This window comes from Nannobrachium achirus, assembly GCF_963921795.1.
Source record: "Nannobrachium achirus genome assembly, chromosome: 13".
Classification (NCBI taxonomy): domain Eukaryota; kingdom Metazoa; phylum Chordata; class Actinopteri; order Myctophiformes; family Myctophidae; genus Nannobrachium; species Nannobrachium achirus.
Genome location: NC_137833.1, coordinates 10,969,158 through 10,988,157, shown reverse-complemented (window position 1 = coordinate 10,988,157; position 19,000 = coordinate 10,969,158). Strand labels below are relative to the sequence as shown.

At 41.3% G+C, this 19,000-nt stretch overlaps 1 protein-coding gene across 1 annotated transcript in view; it reads left to right on the top strand.

Moving 5' to 3' along the window:
- Positions 1-19,000, top strand: part of entpd6 (ectonucleoside triphosphate diphosphohydrolase 6) — a gene marked incomplete at its 5' end in the record, with an annotated part of 50,021 nt that overhangs the window by 19,718 nt on the left and 11,303 nt on the right. Inside the window, 5 exons of the mRNA XM_080740556.1 lie at positions 8,898-8,966; positions 9,322-9,560; positions 11,367-11,443; positions 11,950-12,093; positions 14,406-14,481. Coding sequence (XP_080596682.1) covers positions 8,898-8,966; positions 9,322-9,560; positions 11,367-11,443; positions 11,950-12,093; positions 14,406-14,481 — 605 coding nt within the window. The remainder of the gene's footprint in view (positions 1-8,897; positions 8,967-9,321; positions 9,561-11,366; positions 11,444-11,949; positions 12,094-14,405; positions 14,482-19,000) is intronic.

The window sequence follows — 19,000 nt, the reverse complement described above, 5'->3', positions numbered from 1 at the left end:
ATAGGCCCGATTTCTTTCCAACATGGCTGCTGTCTGTGCATAGAGGGTATTTGACCTCGACTGGAAAGGAAGAGAGAGAAATAAGAGGACGGAGAGAAAGTAGAGGGCTGAGAGAGAGACAGAGACAGACAGAGAGAGAGAGAGAGAGAGAGTCAAACAAAAAAGCCATGAATAACCTGTATTCCCTCCAACATAAAGTCAATATAATGCAACAGTTTACACACGCACACGCACACGCACGCACGCACGCACGCACGCACGCACGCACGCACGCACGCACGCACGCACACACACACACACACACTTCTATTGATCAGTGATAAGAGAGAAAGGCGTCAGAGGGGAGGGGGGGCGGTGCCTCTGAACCTTGCAGCCATCACACAACCATATGGTCCTTTTTATGGCCTGTCACACACACACACACACACACACACACATACACACACACACACACACACATGCACGCACGCATGCATGCACGCACACACACGCACGCACGCACACCAACACATCTACTAGTCATAGTCAAGTCATTCTCAAGGCCCCTCAATTATAATTTCCCGTTATGAGCACGCACGTGTGTCCACGAATGTATGTGCATGCGTGCATGTGCGTGTGATGCATATTGCAAAAAGCTATTTAAATAACATCAAAATCAGATTCTTAAAGGAGTAGTTCACCACTTTTCAACCTGTCTTCATTATAATAGGTCCTCACTAATGTTCATGATAAAATATCACAATTTTTTTCTACTCAGTCCAAGTCTCCTAGGAGAGCTGTGGGAAGTTCAGAATCCATCGTCTTGTGACATCATCATTTTCCAAAAAAAGAATTTAATCAATATTTTTGAAAAAAATATTTAGATTTTTATTATCGCGAGAACAATGGCTTCCACTTTAAAATTGCAACTTTTCAGGAATAGAAAGCCTGCAGTTTCTATAAACTGGATTGGCAATCGATGATGTCACAAGACGATGGGTTTCTGACCTGCCCACAGCCCTCCTCTGAGAAAAAAAGAAAAAAAGAAAAAGCTATTTTTGAGTGAGGACCAATTATATGAACATAGGTTGAAAAGTGGTGGAGTACCCCTTTAAATGTTGTCGTTGAGAAAAGATAATCTACGGGAAAGAAACATGAGAGATTTCTGACTAAGATCTGCTTTAGTATTCATGTCTTCTCATATCTTCAGAGTAGTATACATATATTTACGCTATGGCAGCAATTGAAGGCAGGCAAGACATTTTTGTCCAAATTCCATTTTTGTCACAGACATAAAATATAAGAGGACAATAATATTACCGTAAGCAAAGAGCAAGCCCTGAACAGAGAGCAAGCCCCAACAGGTCTGTAACTATGAGAGCGTTCAAATGGAACCGGTCCATTTGGTTCCATTTGAACACTCTCAGAGTTTCAAATTAATCAAATATACATGTATAATATAATAATGTATATTTGAATTTTAATGACCAAAATAAAACTGCTATTACTGCTACTTTTACCTTGTTTTTTTATTGACTAGAGTACCTGCTTATATACTGCTTATTCTGATCTTGCACTTGTTGAGTCACTCTGGTTCTTAATGCCTAAATAACAATTGCAATCGTCTAGTATCACACGTGTGTGAGCAAAAGCATCTACCGCCACACGCGCACGCGTGCATTTGCCCGTTTGTGCACGCATGCTGGTGCCATACAGCTCGATGTGTCCCGGGAGGGAGCTTGTCTGGTCCCCCGGGGGACCCCCTCCAGATTGGCCCATATATATCAGTGCTAATGGTTCTTAATTGAGGTAATGAATAGAAAGGAGCCTGTTGCCACACGCTGCTAAACTTTAACAGAACCACAGAGCCGCCCGCCGGGGGCTGGCCCGGCACGGGGAGGGACACAGCAGCTGCTGCCATATTGTCGGCGGGGGGACAATGAGAATGTAATTGGCTTCTGCTGCCTCGTCGCATGTCAAAAAATTGGAGGGAAACCTTTGGAAAGGAAAGGGGCGAAACAAAGGCAACAAAAGGTCGAGCTTCTGCCGGTGGAGGGTCCGCTTTGTTAAAGAATGACAGTTATCTGGTTTTGTCAAACCGGCCCTTCTCCTCGGGCTGTCTGTTTGAAGAGGGGTCACACTTGTTGTCACAGAGCAGGTCTGGCATCATGTACAAGGGAATTTGACTTGATAGATAGTGGGGGCAGGGGGTTCTCAAAGTGGGGACCGGGGACCCCCGGGGGCCCTTTTAGAGGGGTGGTTCCAGGGGGTCCCCAGCAAAAGCAGTTAATGTACAGTAGCAGCCATGGCTCTGCATGAAGTGATACAGTACTCTGCTGAAGAAAATGATATTTATTTAACATAGGCCCTATTCTTTCAAATAATTACGCTCTGGATTGCAGGTTTAAACAGAGTGAAGCCATTTATGGAAAAGGGTTTCTTGAAAATTATAATAATTTTCCACTTTCTCTTCAACTATTTTAATTGTATTTGATTGTTCTTTTATGTGTTTCTTTTGCATTTTGTCTTAAAAAGGACCACTCACCCATTTTCTTCAACCTAACTACCGGTACGTCGATAAGGTCGATAACTTTACAATCAAAGTGGGCGACAAGGTCATAACACGTATCCTTGAAGCTAATCTTTCCAGCAAAAAGATGACTTCAAAGGTAATAAAATCAACCAACAAACTTGTTTCCTACAGAGGATCGCCCCGATGGTCAACTTCAACACACTGAAGACCATAGCTGGTGCAAATGAACCTAGCCCAACCCTACCCTCCCCTGCCCCATACTGTTTGTTTAGACTTACTGTTTTCTTTTTTGTTTTTCTTTACATATCTACTGCATAGTACTGTGTTCTATTTGTCTGTCATTCAATGTTATATGAGATACTTCAATGGTTTCCAGTGGAAATAAGCTTAGTCTTTTCATGGATCTCCTTTTAGTAGACCTTGTACCAGTGAACTGTACCGTCATGAAACTGTACCTTTTCCTATGCAAACTTCTAATAAAGTCTTCAATCAATCAATCAATCAATAATCCAGCCACTCTTTGACTACGGAGTCCACGTATGGTATCGTGACGCCCCACAAGCCCTGAAAACTAAGCTCCAAACAGCCCAAAACAAACAAATTAGGGTCCTGCTTAACCTTCCCTGTCAGACTCACCTCACCACTACTCACCAGTTAAGAGTGGGATGGCTCAGAGTAGATGACAGTACAGCAACTTGCAATGGGCCTGGTGTACAAGATACACTACACCACTAAGATACCCATGTACCTGGCAAAATACTTTATAAACGTTAAGGACGTCCACAATTACAACACCACAGATCACATTCAACCCAAAGTCAACTCAAACAAAGGGTCAAACTCGTTCTCTGCTATACAACCAAAATGTGGAACGCCCTACCGAAGGCCTTAAAGGAGTGTGGTTCCCTAGCATCCTTTAAAATCGCCCTGAAAAACCACTTAAAGGTGGCAGCCATTCGCAACTGGCAATAGCAGCCTCCCCTGAGCCTTCTTTGTATTTACCTACAGTATATATTTTTTCACTGTTTTAACAGGCCCTCGCTCAGGGACCAGGTTATTATAAAATGTTACCATTTTATCATTGCATTTGATGAGGAGATACAGTTGAAAATGGTTGATGTTGTCCTTATTATAGTGCTCTGATTTATGTCAATCATTTTTAGATGCCTGAGAAATGTGCTGCACAAATAAATGTCTTGTCTTGTTTACAAACAACTGTAGAGTTTAATTCTAAAGGCAAGGAAGCACCAAACACACACACACACACACACACACACACACACACACACACACACACACACACAGACTCACACACACACACACACACACACACACACACACACACACACGAACACGCACACGCACGCGCACACACACACACACACACACACACACACACACACACACACACACACACACACACACACACACACACACACACACACACACAGGGCTTCAAGCTTGTCGATTGGCTATTTTCTGCCAAAGGTTTTTAAAGACGCCCTGACCCACAGGTTGAGAAACACTGATTTAGTATGTTCTCAATTGGCGAAAGGGCCTTTCTGTGTGGAGTTTGCATGTTCTCCCCGTGTCTCCTAGGGTAGGTAGGTACCCTAAGAAACATGCTGTAATCCTGGTCTCTATACTGCCTCCCCCTGATGGAGGGGAAAGGCACGTGTTCCTTCCATTCCACGCGCTACATCCTACCGGAGAAACTCCCCCGTCAGGTGAAAAGAAACGGCTTGGCCTACTCATGCATAGAAGGAAGCATGAGGTCAGTCCGTTGCTCTCCCCAGGTTGGCAGAGGGAGTAGGATTAGACAATTAACACTGGGTGAAAAATGGGTTACAAAATCGTGAGATAAAAATGTAGATAAAAAAAATAAAAATACAGTATGTTCTCAATTCCCATTATTACTATGAACAGTTATGATAACAATCTGAATAAAAGGAACATTAAACACCTATATTTATTACAACCACTGATTCCACAATCAAAACTATCTGCTTCTTTAAAAGGATTGAGAGAAATAAGCCTGCAAAAGTCCTACCATAGCAGATCTACAAGCGGCGTGCTGCGAGCTTGTATAGGTCTGCTATTTTCTAGTGGTGTAAAGTAACTAAGTACATTTACTTAAGTACTGTACTTAAGTAGGCCTACATGGGGTATTTGTGTACTTTAATTGAGTATTTCCCATTTTCAGTACTTTTTCTAATCTCAGAGGCAAATATTGTACTTTTACTCCACTACAATTATTTAAAAAATGCAAATATTGTACTCCACAATACTTATTTAAAAACGAGTTACTTTGTAGACTTTTATTATTATTACAAAATACACATTAACCACTTCAGCCCTATATTTGGGACGTTTGAAAATAGCAGATCTACAAGCTCACAATGTGACGCATTGTAAGCTTGTAGATTTTTCAAAAAGATCTTTTGATATTTGAAAACCTGTGAAATGGGACATATTCTGCATAATGAGTAGGCTACTTTTACTTTGGGTAGCCTACTTTGAGTACATCGATACCAATAGTAGGCTATACTTTTGTACAGAGTATTTCTACATCGCAGTATTGATACTTTACATGTTTTTACCCTGTTTACACTAACCCTTTAAGTAAAACATTTGATTACTTTTCCCACCACTGTCTGCTTCTCTAAAAAAGGTATCTATTCTGCATCTAGCTTAAGGCAAGAAGAGCCAAATTCAGAGTGAACATTTTAACTCAAATCTTTGCTTCTGGGGGTCCCTGGAACAAAATATTTTGAGATGGCCGGGGGTCCGTGGCCAAAAATATTAAAATATATCCTTATATATAACCACTGATGTAGGCTACAATCAGTCTTGTAAATCCTAACAGTTTTCTAAAAAAAAAAAAAAAAAAAAAAAATGTTGCTAAATCAATGGTTCTCAAACTTTGTCTGTCAAGGACCACCAAAATGATATGTATTTGGCCACGGACCCCCATTTCAAAATATCTTGTTCTAGGGAACCCCAGAAGCAAAGATTAAAAAAAAAGATCTACAAGCTCACAGTGCGTCGCGGGAGCGACGTGCTGTGAGCTTGTAGATCTGCTATTTCTTTTTCAGCGCGTGCGTCATCGCCGGTGGGCGGTGCCTTCCTGACGTCATCAAACGGGGACTTTTGTGTGAGAAGAAGTGAAAACATCTTCATTTTAACACCTCTGTGTTTGTAGGATTAATTAATAATTACACTTTAATTAACGCCGTTCGTTTCTCCAAATTAAGCCGTCTGATCTCGCCGCCCGCTCAGGTCTGTAGCAGATTGATTCATAAACCAGAGCTTTTTCTTTCTTTCTTTCTTTTTCAGGAGGGATCATAAATCTTTCTCCAGCTTTGTTAAACTAATATGAATCATTTAACATTGTTGGTATTCAACCATTTTTTCCATATCAAGGTCCATTATCTGTTCTGCATTTGAGCCACGGACCACCATTTGATGACATTTAGCCTCTCTGACCCAAAACTTAGAACATTTGGTTGTTGTTGGGTAAGATTTTTGTCCACATTTCCATGCTGTGCTGCTACCATAGGAGAGATAACAGGCGAATGTTGATCAAAATAACTTCAACATTCTATAATTGTGTAGACTAGTTGACTCTTGAAGGTGTAACGTGAGACCAAATGGCCCCATAAGGTCCATTTGGTTTCATTTTACACTCTCAAGAGTTAAAGATCCATAAGGGTCCATTTGGTTACCAACTCAACATCATTTAGCTGGAAACCACCTGGAACCTCCTCAAGGACGACTGGTGGTCCCCGGACCACTGGTTTAATACATCCTGTAACTCTGTCAGCTGTGCTGTGTGTAGTGTAGGCATTCTTAATTGCTCTGGGTGAGAGACCTCTCTCTATTGTGCAGAACCTTGTTATATTTATGATCAAGTAATTTGTGTAAAACAAATGAAAAACGTATCCTTGGATTCCTTTCTGTAATGAGCATTATTATGAATTATGAATCTGAACAATAATAATAATAAGGTTCAATGATTTGAATCAGAAAATAACAGCTGCGGTAAATTCAACCTCCTTGTAATTTGTTTTGGATAGTGTTTTTGACATGTCATCTTTTTGTATTAATGATGACGCCACTGTTTTGATTTTATTTTTAATCGATCCAATACATTTCTGCAGAGATATTCTGAGCTGTCAGCATTCCAGCATGACAGCATTCCACGAAACCTCTGTATGTGTGTAGGGCTGTCACAATTATGACATTTTACATGACGGTATTGTCACTCAAATAATTGCGATGAACAATTTAATTGTGTTTTTTTGTCGTTGACAATTACATTTCTGTTTGGCTTGTAGGCGTTGAAGTTGCATATGGCAGATATGACACTTGACACATAACCTAAATATACAAAGAAATGACTGACATATCTGACAGCTTTATACTTAAAAAAGAACATTGATAGTGAAAACAGACGAGAAGTACAATTCTATAAAAGGTATATATGCCTAATTCTGAATTTGAAAAGGGTCTTTAAATGAAAGCAATGTCCTCTCCGCACTCGTGAAACGCCCAATATTGAAGTCTCTCTTTAGACAGATGTCAATTTAGGCATTTTGATATGATATAGTATGATATAGTATTTATTGTCAGTTCACACTGAAATTTGTCTTGCGACACAGCAGCCATGTATGCGAAACATATATACAAACATTTGACACAAGGGAACAAAAACAAGACAGGTTTACATACATAAGGAAGGATAATACAGACAAGAGCAATGTCCACCGCTAAGCCTACCTATGGCCAAACTCCTGATTAAGCCTTAAAGTCGACTGATGGACAAAGGACCTTTTTAGTCTGACCTTATTGTATGCTGGAACACCGTATCTCCTTCCTGAAGGCAGCAACCTATATTCTCTATGCAACACATGGCTACTATTAGAGGTAATATTTCTTGCCAACCATAGAATGCTGTTATCATACGTAGATGTATATAGCCTCTGAAGTGGTTGTCCAACTATCTTTGAACAAATGTTCAGTTGTTGCAGCAGTTGTGACTTGAGGGCTGCAGACAAGCATCCATACCAGGTGGTACTACAGTACTGAAGAACACTCATAATAACAGAAGTGAAAAACATAAGAAGAATCTGTCTACTAGCACCAAATGATCTTAAACGTCGAAGGAAGTAGATTCTTTGCTTTGTTTTCTTACACACAGATTCAATCTGATCTTTCCATGACAAAAGATGGTATATTACTACTCTGCATACGAACATACCTGGTCGATCTGTTCACCATGAATAGTAATGGGAGATCTGTGTGTATCTAGTGGTGCACCAAAAACAATCTCTTCTGTCTTTTTTGTGCTAATGATGAGAGCGTTGTTTTATTCGATGTCACTCTTAATCTAGAGTGATTTACAATATGCAAGGACAGCACAAGGTAATACATCAAGTGCATAACAATGGTAGTCTAGGATCGTAGGTAAAGCTATCATCAGTCTAACAATAGGATTCAGGAATCACCTGAATCCTGGATGGCGTGGCTATAGTGGCACTCCATGCCTGGTTGTGGTTTTATTGTTTTGTCGCTGTTGTTGGGTGTGTTCTCAGTTCATCCACACCCTGCAGAGTAGGGCAGTACCAACAATACAAACAGGATACCTTAACAATGTCGCTTCAGGACAACAGAAGAACACAGACAATTGATGTCACACGTCACGCACACCTCTACACAAAACTAAAGGAACGTTACGCTCACAGCGGTCTCCGTTGTGCTTGTGTTATGCAAGACAGGCATCTACTGTAAGATAATATGACCCTATAGTAGATTGTTACTTAACCACTTTTTTTTACATCGAATACTCACCCCATGGATATTTGTTAGTTTTGGTCGCATTCCGAAGCCAATAATTTGATGACCAGCAGTGGTTCCCTATGGAGCCAGAAAGAGCCTGCTTTTTTCCTATGGAGACAAAAAAGAGACTGCTTTGTTCGCTATGGAGACACAAAGAGCCTTCTGTGTTCCCTATGAAGTCTCCTCAAATTATTGGCTTAGGAATGCGAAAAAAAGACAATATTCTTTAAAATAACAATCAAACATATCTGATTTGCTATTTATTGTACAATGAAGTAAATTGTCTCTATCAGTTGGAAACCTCATATGTCCAAAACTGTTACTTTTCTGGGTTCAAATTCTAAAGTAGCAAAAGTCCATCTACAAACTATTTTGTGTGACATTGTAGTATGAACAAGTAGTAGTAAAAAAAACATAAAAAGAAAATGGAGAAGAGGTTTTTGCAACAATATAGTATGTTGTCCCTATCGGGTGTAAACTTTATACTTTCAATATCCATCCATCTCTAACATCTTTTCTTTCATTCCTGCTGTCTCTTCCCATACAGGAAGCCCAACCTTTGTGGTGATGATGCTGAGCGGGTCCTGAAGGCTGAACTCTGCGCTGCAGAATGCTGGTAGGAGGGCTCATAGCTCACCATGAGGATCCCCAGGTAGGACTGTCGCTGTCACATGTACACATTTAAGTTGACGATTAAATTGTCACACTAATAATGTTGGCAATACATTTCTGTTTGCATCGACTGACGGCCAGAAAACGCTAACGTTACCACCGCCGAATTAGTAAAATCTTCACCAGAAACAGCCTGTGTCAAATATGAGTGACTGACTATCATAAACAATACAGAGCCACTTCCCCGACAACATTTTGTTTATTTTTGGACCAAGATTCTTATGAGAAGATTTGTAAGATGACACAATGTTACTTTACTTCCCGGGATGTAACGACTGTTCCTGTCCTGTCGTCCCCAGGTTGGCCAGTGTGTTGGTGTTGGCGGGCTGCCTCGTCACCTACCTGATGTTCGTCAAGCGCCACTACGACGGGCTGCGGCCCGCCCTGAGCCACAGGCTGCCCCCCCACTACCGGCCCACCTCTATGGAAGTGGTCCCCGGGGGAGGAAGGGGCGCCCGCTTCCAGTACGGAGTCATGTTTGACGCCGGGAGCACGGGCACGCGCGTCCACGTGTTCAAGTTCCAGCTGCAGGACAACGGTATGGAGTAGATATATACAAGCTCACAGTGTGGCACCGAGTTAGTGGTAGGCAATCCCGTTCATTTCAGTGAACGAATCATTTCAGTGAACGAATCATTTCAGTGAATGAATCATTTCAGTGAACGAATCATTTCAGTGAACAAATCATTTTGTTCACGTTCACGGTAATGATCCGTTCAAAGTAAAACGATTCGTTCACGTTCACCGTTCATATTAGGGGGAGGGGACGGGGGATATGGATGAAAGCTTGAACGTAACAGGAAATGAACGAATTGTTCAGGATTCATGCTTGTGATTCGGTTCTTATGAACAAATCACTCATGAACGACACATCACTACACCGAGTGCCGTGCTGCGAGCTTGTAGATCTGCTATTTTTGAAAAATGTCTTTGAATATATTGACCCCATTCTATAAAACTCATGTTTCTATCATCGGTGGTTCTCAAATATTTTCATGTCAAGGACCCCCAATCTCAAAATAAGTTGTTCCAGGGACACCCACTTGCAAAAAATTTAGTTGACAAAGGTTTGCTTTGAAAATGATATATTCAAAATTGCACACAATTGCACACATTTTTCAAAAATAGCAGATCTACAAGCTCATAGCGCGGCACTCAATGCCGCGATATGAGCTTGTAGATCTGCTATTTTTCAATAGCTAAGGTATAAAATAATTCCAGGTCTTAAAGGACATTTTTTTTACAACAAGGGTTCACATTTTAGATTGTAATTAGAGAAAATAAAGGATAAACCCATTCCCAAGATGCACCACAATTTTTCATGGGCTAGATGTGACTTATGGGGGCTAGTAGTGTTACTGTAACTAGTAATAAAGAAATCACTGGCTTATTGTGTCTAAAAAGACATAGGCAGTGATGTTACTAGGTTTTCAATGTAATGGGTCCCGGGACCCACAGGTGGTCATTCAAATGGGTCCCAGAAACGTTTTATGAGTCCTCAATATAAAGTTTACGTGCGCAAAATGGCGTCGGACGTCGGTGGAATCAAAACATTGACGTTTCTATCGCCTGTTTAAGACTTTCTACGTGGATTTTATTTGTGTTAACGTAGGGTAAAGTAGGATGCTTTCACCCATGAACAATGGTGGTGTCTGTGGAATTTCTATTTTTTTTTTCTTTTACCGCGACACAGTAAATTATTTTAACATGAACTCCAATGGAGGCGCATCCCCGGGACCCCAGGACCATGACATGAATGAGTCCCTGGGTGACTTGAATGAGTTTTTGATGCGGGATGCGCACGTAATGACATCACTGCATAGGGCCTATTTAGCCACTTGCAAGCATCCCCCCACCCACTGAAATCAAAATCGCTAAACTTGCTAAAACAATAGAAAGCAGAAAATGGAAACATTTTAACACCCACCTTTTCTTTTCTCTTATTACAATCTAAAATATGAACCCTTGTTGTAAAAAAAAACAACGTTGTCCGTGAACCTGAGGCCTTCTATAAATGCCTTCTAAATCAGTGGCGTCTTTAAGTTCTTAGAAAAGTGCTATATACATTCCAGATGTTATTATTAGGAGTAGTTGTAGTTCACACTTTAAAGATGGGAGACAGGTGCAGGAGAGACAGACAGTAGGACAGCTGAGAGGGAGACGGTGTAGGAAAAGGGTCTGGTGGATGTAATCTAGTCATAGGCCAGCTAAAAGGGTACAACACTATAATATTCACATAGAATGTACAGTAAACGTTCAGCATGATCTACAGCCAACATACTGAGAACGGGGAAACCAGGTTGCTTGTGTTTCATTCATGTGCTGTCTGTGTCTTCTCCCACAGAAGCTCCTACGCTCGCCCACGAGACCTTCAAAGCCATAAAGCCAGGCCTGTCTGCCTACGCTGATGACCCTGAAAAGGTATACCACACCGCACCGCTCCACATAGCCATAAATTACCAGTAAGACTCCCTAATCGGGAGAGTGTAAATTAAGCTATAGAGCTTCGACTCATAGAACGTGCACTCGCTGTATCCAGAGCCTTGTCTGTATGAATGTCTGTATCACGATCCATACGATAGCTCTGAAAAGGAATATCATGGCAAATCTGTATCGTCCCAACAATCATTATCATCATATCGCCCAGCCCTACTAAATGCAAAATATAAGGTGCTTACTGTCTTGTCCCGAGTGTTCTCTATTCATCAGGAAGCTTTACGGAATGTGTCAGCTTTACGGAATGTTAATGGCTAACACCACACCACACCCAAGTGTCATACACAAAGAATGGTCGTTCTTAGGTCATGATTTAGAAGGCGTTTTTAGAATCGGCCTCAGACGATTGAATGGGTTAGAACCATTTATGTATTTATATTGTATGGCTGTGTCTCTGCAGTGTATTTATATTGTTTGGATGTCTCTCCCAGTGTGAAGCAGGTATCTTGGAGCTGTTAGCGGTGGCTCAGGAAGCCATCCCTGTTGCCATGTGGAGCAGGAGTCCTCTGGTCCTCAAAGCTACCGCAGGACTCCGTCTGCTGCCCGGGGAGAAGGCCACGCACCTACTGGATCGGGTAGGACTGAACTATCGCTTTTTAATGTTTACAAATATATGAAACTGAGAGGGAAGCGGACAGTAGAAAAGCTGCAAGGAAGACAGACTGTAGGACAGCTGAGAGGGAGACACGACAGTTTTTAAAAACAGTAGGTAGCATCCCATGGAACACACAGGGAACCTTTGAAACTTTTTTTTCTTAAGAAAACACGTTCTAAGACATCTTTTTGTTATTCTGGCATTCATTCACCATCTGTAACCCAGGGGCTGTCCAACCATTATATCATCATCGTTGTTGTTGTCTGTAGAAACTTCTTATCTCCAGCTTATTTTTACCTTTGTTTTTCCCCCCTGTAAATGAATGCCCTGCTTGATAATACAAAGCATCACAGATCTGCAAGCTCAAAATGTGGCACGAAACCTGCAATGACCTCTCAACATCTGCTTGTAGATCAGCTATTTTCACCATTTTAATTTTAACATAGTTTTATTGAGGGTACCTTGAACATTATAACAGTCAAAGGACAATGGTTCAGATTACCCTTTTGAATAGGAAGAAACAAGGACAAAACAAGGAAAAAACTGAAATCCTCCCATCCCAAAAGAAAAAACAGACAAAAGAAAAAGAAAACAACAAATCAGCCAAAGAGTTTTGTTGACAGCATAAAGAACAGAAAACGTTAGATAATAACCTAAAATGGTATTCAGAAGAACATAACCCGGACTGTTCTCAGGCACTTGAGGGGCCACTCCGAGCACAGGCTCTGTCACAGGAGACAGACCACCTTTCCAACAGAGGCTGCCATATTATCTGCATTTTCACTATTTTAAATCATTTTTAAAATAGTAACCAAAAAAAGGAAGGTTTTGGACATACAAGGTTTCCACCCACGCAGCAAGAACCCCAAAAGGGGTTCCCGTCTTGAAAGGTATAGTTGCAAAATGGGGTTCCCACTTCCCATCCAAAATAGCTTAAATACTAGTTTTTAATGGTTATCCCACTGTGGCCCCTGCCTGTTTCCCCTCAGTCAGTCTGACTCAAACAATGAGGCCAAAGCTTCAGATTAAATACCATTTTGTCTGACTGACCTCTTGTCCTGTTATAACTGATTACTTAAAAGATTTAATAGACTTTTTTCCCCCCTCCCTCCCACCCCCTCCATTGCCTAAAATAATGAAGAGTAGCATTGTGTTTGTGCGTGTGGGGTTGGCCGCATTAGCTAGCCGCTACTAGGATATTAGCTAAAGCAAGTCAATTGCAATAATGCAGCGCGGCTAAATATAATCCACGCTAGCTAGCGGTGCGGTAATAACAGCCGCGGCTACAGTGCTGTGGAGCTGCTCTTTCAGACACGCATGTTCCATTATTTTTACATCAAAACTCAGGACTACTGTAGATTTTTTACAGCAAACTTTGATTTAGTTTCAAAATTCAGTTTAGTTTTCATCTGAAATATTTTACTTTTATTCTAGTTTCCCAATGTATGAATGAATGGACCATTGTAAACATTTTTGAGTTCGTAAGTTGCTTAGAAATGCCCTATAACAAATCCATTATTCATTTTAGTCAACTAAATATCATAAGACTTCAGTCCTCTAAATCTACAGGTGATTTTGTGCTGACAAATGTGTGGAAATAGCCAATCTACAAGCTCACAAAACGCGTTGCATCGCTATTTTTGAAAATGTTTGGAAATATGTTATTCTTTCAACATGGAACGATTATGACAAAATAATTGTGTTTATGTCAAATAATTGCAATTAGACAATTATGTCATAATTGTGACGGGCCTACCCATGAGCTATATTATACTATTATATAGTAATATACTATAGTATAGAATATATATATATATATATATACTCACGGCAACAAAGTAAGTGAGGTGTAAACAGACAACTTTATCCAGGATAGACAGAAAAGGCGTGGTCTGCTTTATTGATTCACTCAAATAAACACAACTGGCTTTATGGTGATTGATATTGTGGAGGCTGAATACATTTAAGCCCTTAAAGCCATATACTGTAGTGTAAAGGAATAGTATACGAATAGCAAAATAGACGATAATATTTTCCAAAAATGGCTCATAACCTGTCACACACCCGTGTGAACTGAGCGTTGGCGTACGCGTGATTGTGTGTGCGCGTGTACAGCCCCCACCAGTGGTCACTAGCGGTATTGCACATTGCAGCCCGTGCTACAGACTAACATAACCACATATTGTACATGTTAGCCACGGATAAAGTCAGTCTGAAAAGTGGCTGTCCACCACTCAAAAATGAGATTTAAAAAAAATAGTATTTATACTTTTCTGTTCCTGTGTTGTCCAGGTGAGGGCAGTGTTTGCGGACTCTCCGTTTGTCTCCAGAGAGGACAGTGTGTCCATCATGGATGGAACAGATGAAGGTATATCTCAGTCTCTTTTTTCACTATTTTTAAATGTTTTGACACTGGACTATTTTGACTCTCTAGTCTGGGCCCTGTCTGGGTCTTACCCCTTATGACCAGTGGTGCTTTGGTGTTTTCTTTGGTCATTTATTGACATCACGTGCATGCGCGCCTCTAGATGTGTGCGTGCGCCTACATGTGCGCATGGAGCAAAAATAAAATAAAAAGTTGCGCCGCACTAGAGAAACTAATAGTTTGCTTTGAACGAATCTCAAACAGGACCTACCGCAGTAATGGAGCCATGTAGCCTATGAGGACGCACGCACATTCATGTACAGTCATTGCTGGAATCCTACTGTAGGCTAGGTGTTAAAGTAGCCTATCCATATGAATTGGGCAGCCTACTTGGGCTTGTGAATCTATGAAAATTAAATGTTTTTAAAAATGCCAAAGCCACTCTCAAAAGCACGTTGTTTCCCTGTTGTCGGCAACAAATTAGAAACGACCAATCATTTGCTAGTTGTACACCAGTTGCAAGGTGATGACCTAATATGGGCGATGGAGAATACATTGACGTCCTACAAGCAAAGCTGTCGCTGCACCACTTAATTTAAAGCTACGTTATGAACCTCTCAGATGTCCCATCACAATGCGTAATGGTGTTTAAGAGGCCTCCCAGACGAATTGCGATGTTGGATCCAATCAGATGTCGTGCCCGGGGGTTTATCGGTGTTCATTTCAAACGACAGCGATCCTCTGTCTTGCGATCGGGCCCGGTATATCCCGCTGTGCCAAGTGAAATATCTCAGACCATTACAAATGAGACCGACGTCTCGCGATTCTAGCCACCCACGATCTCGGGGGGGTGGTGCCATGAGAGACGCGACTAGATGAAAATTCCGCCCCCTCAAGAGGGATAAAATCAAGAGTGTTTTTTTCTCTCTCTCTTTCTTCACTCACTTTTATTTTTTCTGGCAGTTGATTGAATAAAGAAACAAGGCTACAGCCTCCACGGATTGAGAAAGTGGCAGCGGTTCTCAAACTGTGTGTCCCGACCCAACGTGGGGTCGCGGATGGTGCCATGGGCTCGCACATTGCCGACCAATAGAATAAAAAATAAAGAATGAATAGGTCTATAACCAAGAAACGCTAAAAGTGAAGTCGTTGCGACCAGCGTGAAGCCAACGGACACGTTACCAGCCTACATATAGACCTACTGTGTAGGCTATAACGTGTATTTGCCTCCTTTTCTTTGTTTGCGCAGCCTCTTAAAGAGTTTTTTTTTAATATTTAATGGGCCCAACCACCCTATTCTACCACCCTATTCTATCACCTCTCAAAAAAGCCTTTCCCCACACGTGGGGATATATAATATCGTTATTATATTTATATAAGATAGGCTAATAATATATTTGGCTTGGTCGGAGTCACAACGGTGAGGTTTGGTCTGACATTTAATTACCTTGAGTGCTGCATCTGTGATGTGATGTAGTCCACATTTTGAAGAATTAATCCGGTTTTAGGTGATATGCAATACCCTGACAGTGTAATGGAACTAAATGAATCCTACATGTCCATTTTCCTTTTTGGACAGTTGGTTGAAGGCTTGGATGAGGCGGTGGGACAGTCAGACCGACAGAGTTCAAGTTCTCTTTTTTTTTACTTGGCCTTTGAGCGCGGAGAAAGGCTCACCTGAAAGCATTCTCACTGATTAGGCCTACTTTTACCATCACTGCTCAAATTAACTGTTAATCAGCGTGAATACTTTCAGGTGTTTATCTGATCAATAGGAAATTGCCCATTACATCTGCATGACATCAAAGCGACATGTTGCGTGAGAGAGTTTGAACTTGAAGTTGAACATGGGCTTTGCCGACCAAAATAAATAAATAATGAATATAGGCCTATAACCAACAGCGTGAAGCGAACGACGCGTCAGCAAATGTATGATCAGCCTGTGCATTCTCCATGTTTCCACCTCAAAATGCTGGACACGACAGGACCTCTCTCTCTCTGGGACATTGTTTAATGTTTTGACAATGAGGGCGTTCCAGGTGATCCCCAGCTTAATGATGGAGACCAAATGGTAACCAAATGGACTATCCTGACATTCCCTTATATATAAGGGACATATCCCTTGCACCTCAAAATAATGGATTACTTCTTCACAATGCGGACTGGATAAAAAGAGGCAGCAACAACAGGTAGCCTAATGAGTTATTCTGATCCAGCAGTGGCAGAGAGCAGCAGACTCTCTCTTTTTTCCTCTCTCTTTTTTTGGAGTCCTTTGGCAATCTGTTCCCCGACGCACATAGTAGCGTAGCACTGGGCTGGGCTGGGCAGCATATACATTTTTAGAAGTGTCTGTCCACAGGGCTGTGAGCTTGTAGATTTGCTGTTTTCAGCGCTCTACCGTCATGCAACATATGACCCTAGCGAGGTGCGTTGCACTTGCAACGTGCTGTCACAGCACTGCTGTGAGCTTGTAGATTTGCTGTTTTCAGCGCACCACTGCCATGCAACATAAATGACCAGTTGAATAAATAGCAAATAATACCAAACAACCAAACAAATAATAGCCCGGGATCTTATATAAAACATAATGAGGATAATATTAATTGCAAATAAGAAATAACGGCCCAGGCGCTTATACGAACCGTGCGCTTATTTGAAACAGGCGTTTCAAATGGTGATTTATGGTATTATCTTTTATAAATATAAAACATATATTATATAGGCCTATAGGTCTATATATGGGGAAAGGCTTTCGTGAGTTGATAGAATACACTGCCTTGTCGCCAAATGACTGCGCAGAAGAAGAAGAAAAAAAAAGAACAGGCTATAACGTTTTTGAACAAGTGATTACAACATTTTAGAGAGAAAGTAGGCTAAAGTAAAAAGTAAGTAGGCTAATAATAATAATAAAAGTGTAGGCTGTTCTATTGTGAGGTGACAGAATATAGCCTACACTCTAAAAAAAGGGAGGAGCTGGCTTCATATAATCTGAAGCAATCCCGTGAGCTCATTCAGACGACAATAATTGTAAAGGATTCCTACCCGATGACCCGAAAATATCAAGCTTTTTTGATATTATCGTGAGTGCTCCCGACGAGTCCCGAGGTCATAAAAAAGCTAATTAACATAATCCGATGGTGTCGGGGTACTGTTCAAGCCCAAGACCGATTCCGGGGCCGACCAAACGATTTTCCCAGGGGGTCCTCCCGAAATCTGATCGGGGATCCTCGGCCCCGGGATCGGCTCAATGTGAAGTGGCCTTAAGGCACTAATATGTCTGTTGAACACACACACACAGACACACACACACACACACACACACACACACACACACACACACTCACACTCACACTCACACTCACACTCTGATGCATAAAGAAAATCACACTTAGATGCAGATTGTGTAAGTGTAGGTTTGTTAAGGGCCACAGAGAGCGCTCATAATCCAATCCTTTTAAAGTCGTTCATACAAGCAATTACGGCCATGCAGGATAATGGCTGACTTAATCTAGCAGGAGAGTTAAAGCGATTATGTGCGAGGCCGCCGGTTTCTCTGAGGCCGAAAAGCATCTCCTTCCCTGAAACATTCTCAGTGAATACTGTTAGATTTATTATTATTATTATTTCTTTTATAATGATTATTCGGGACAAATAGTACAGAATATTAGAGTAGTTCTCTACGGTGAGCTAAATGTACCATTGTCCTTAACCACCTTTACTTATTACTTTTTTTTTAAGAATTCAGTATTCTTCCGTTAAAGTTGAACATTAGCAAGCCCTGTTGGAACTATAAACCAGTGGTTTATAGGAGAGACTGACATTAGGAAAGCTGAGAAAGAGACAGTGTAGGAGAGACAGACAGAAGGAAAGCTGAGAGGGAGACAGACCATGAACCCTAGCGTTCATGTAATCTGGGGACGATCATTCGACGAACAGATTTGGGATAGGGGTAAAAAAATTGCGATATATCCTACAGCTTGTAGATCGGCTATTTTCAGCAAAGAGATTTGGGGTAGCGGGGAAAGGAACGGTGCCTAAATACTAACTAGAATACAGCCCAGGAGCACAGTCAGTATATAGTCAAAATGTCCACATTCACCCCAGGGGACCACCTATCTGCATATCTGCACTCTCACCAGTAGTATATGCTGTAAACCAGAGGTCTTCAACAGGGGGTCTGGTACCCATAGGGGGTCCTCAGAGTTACTACAGGGGGTCCTCCAAATCTTTGTGTGATCATGTTTGATCACTTGAACCCTAGCATCCTTATTCTTAATGGAACATTAGCCAAAAAATAGCAGATCTACAAGCTCACAACGCCTCGCGCTGCGAGACGTTGTGAGCTTGTAGATTGGCTATTATTTGCGCAGAGCTTTGGTGTAGAGGGGAAAGAAGAGCAGACTAGTAGGTATTGACAGTTCAAGTGGTTAAATATATGAAAATACGCATTAATCCAACCTACACAGATGATAGTGCTGTCAAGTATAAACTGTATACTGTAAAAAATAATCCATGTACATTT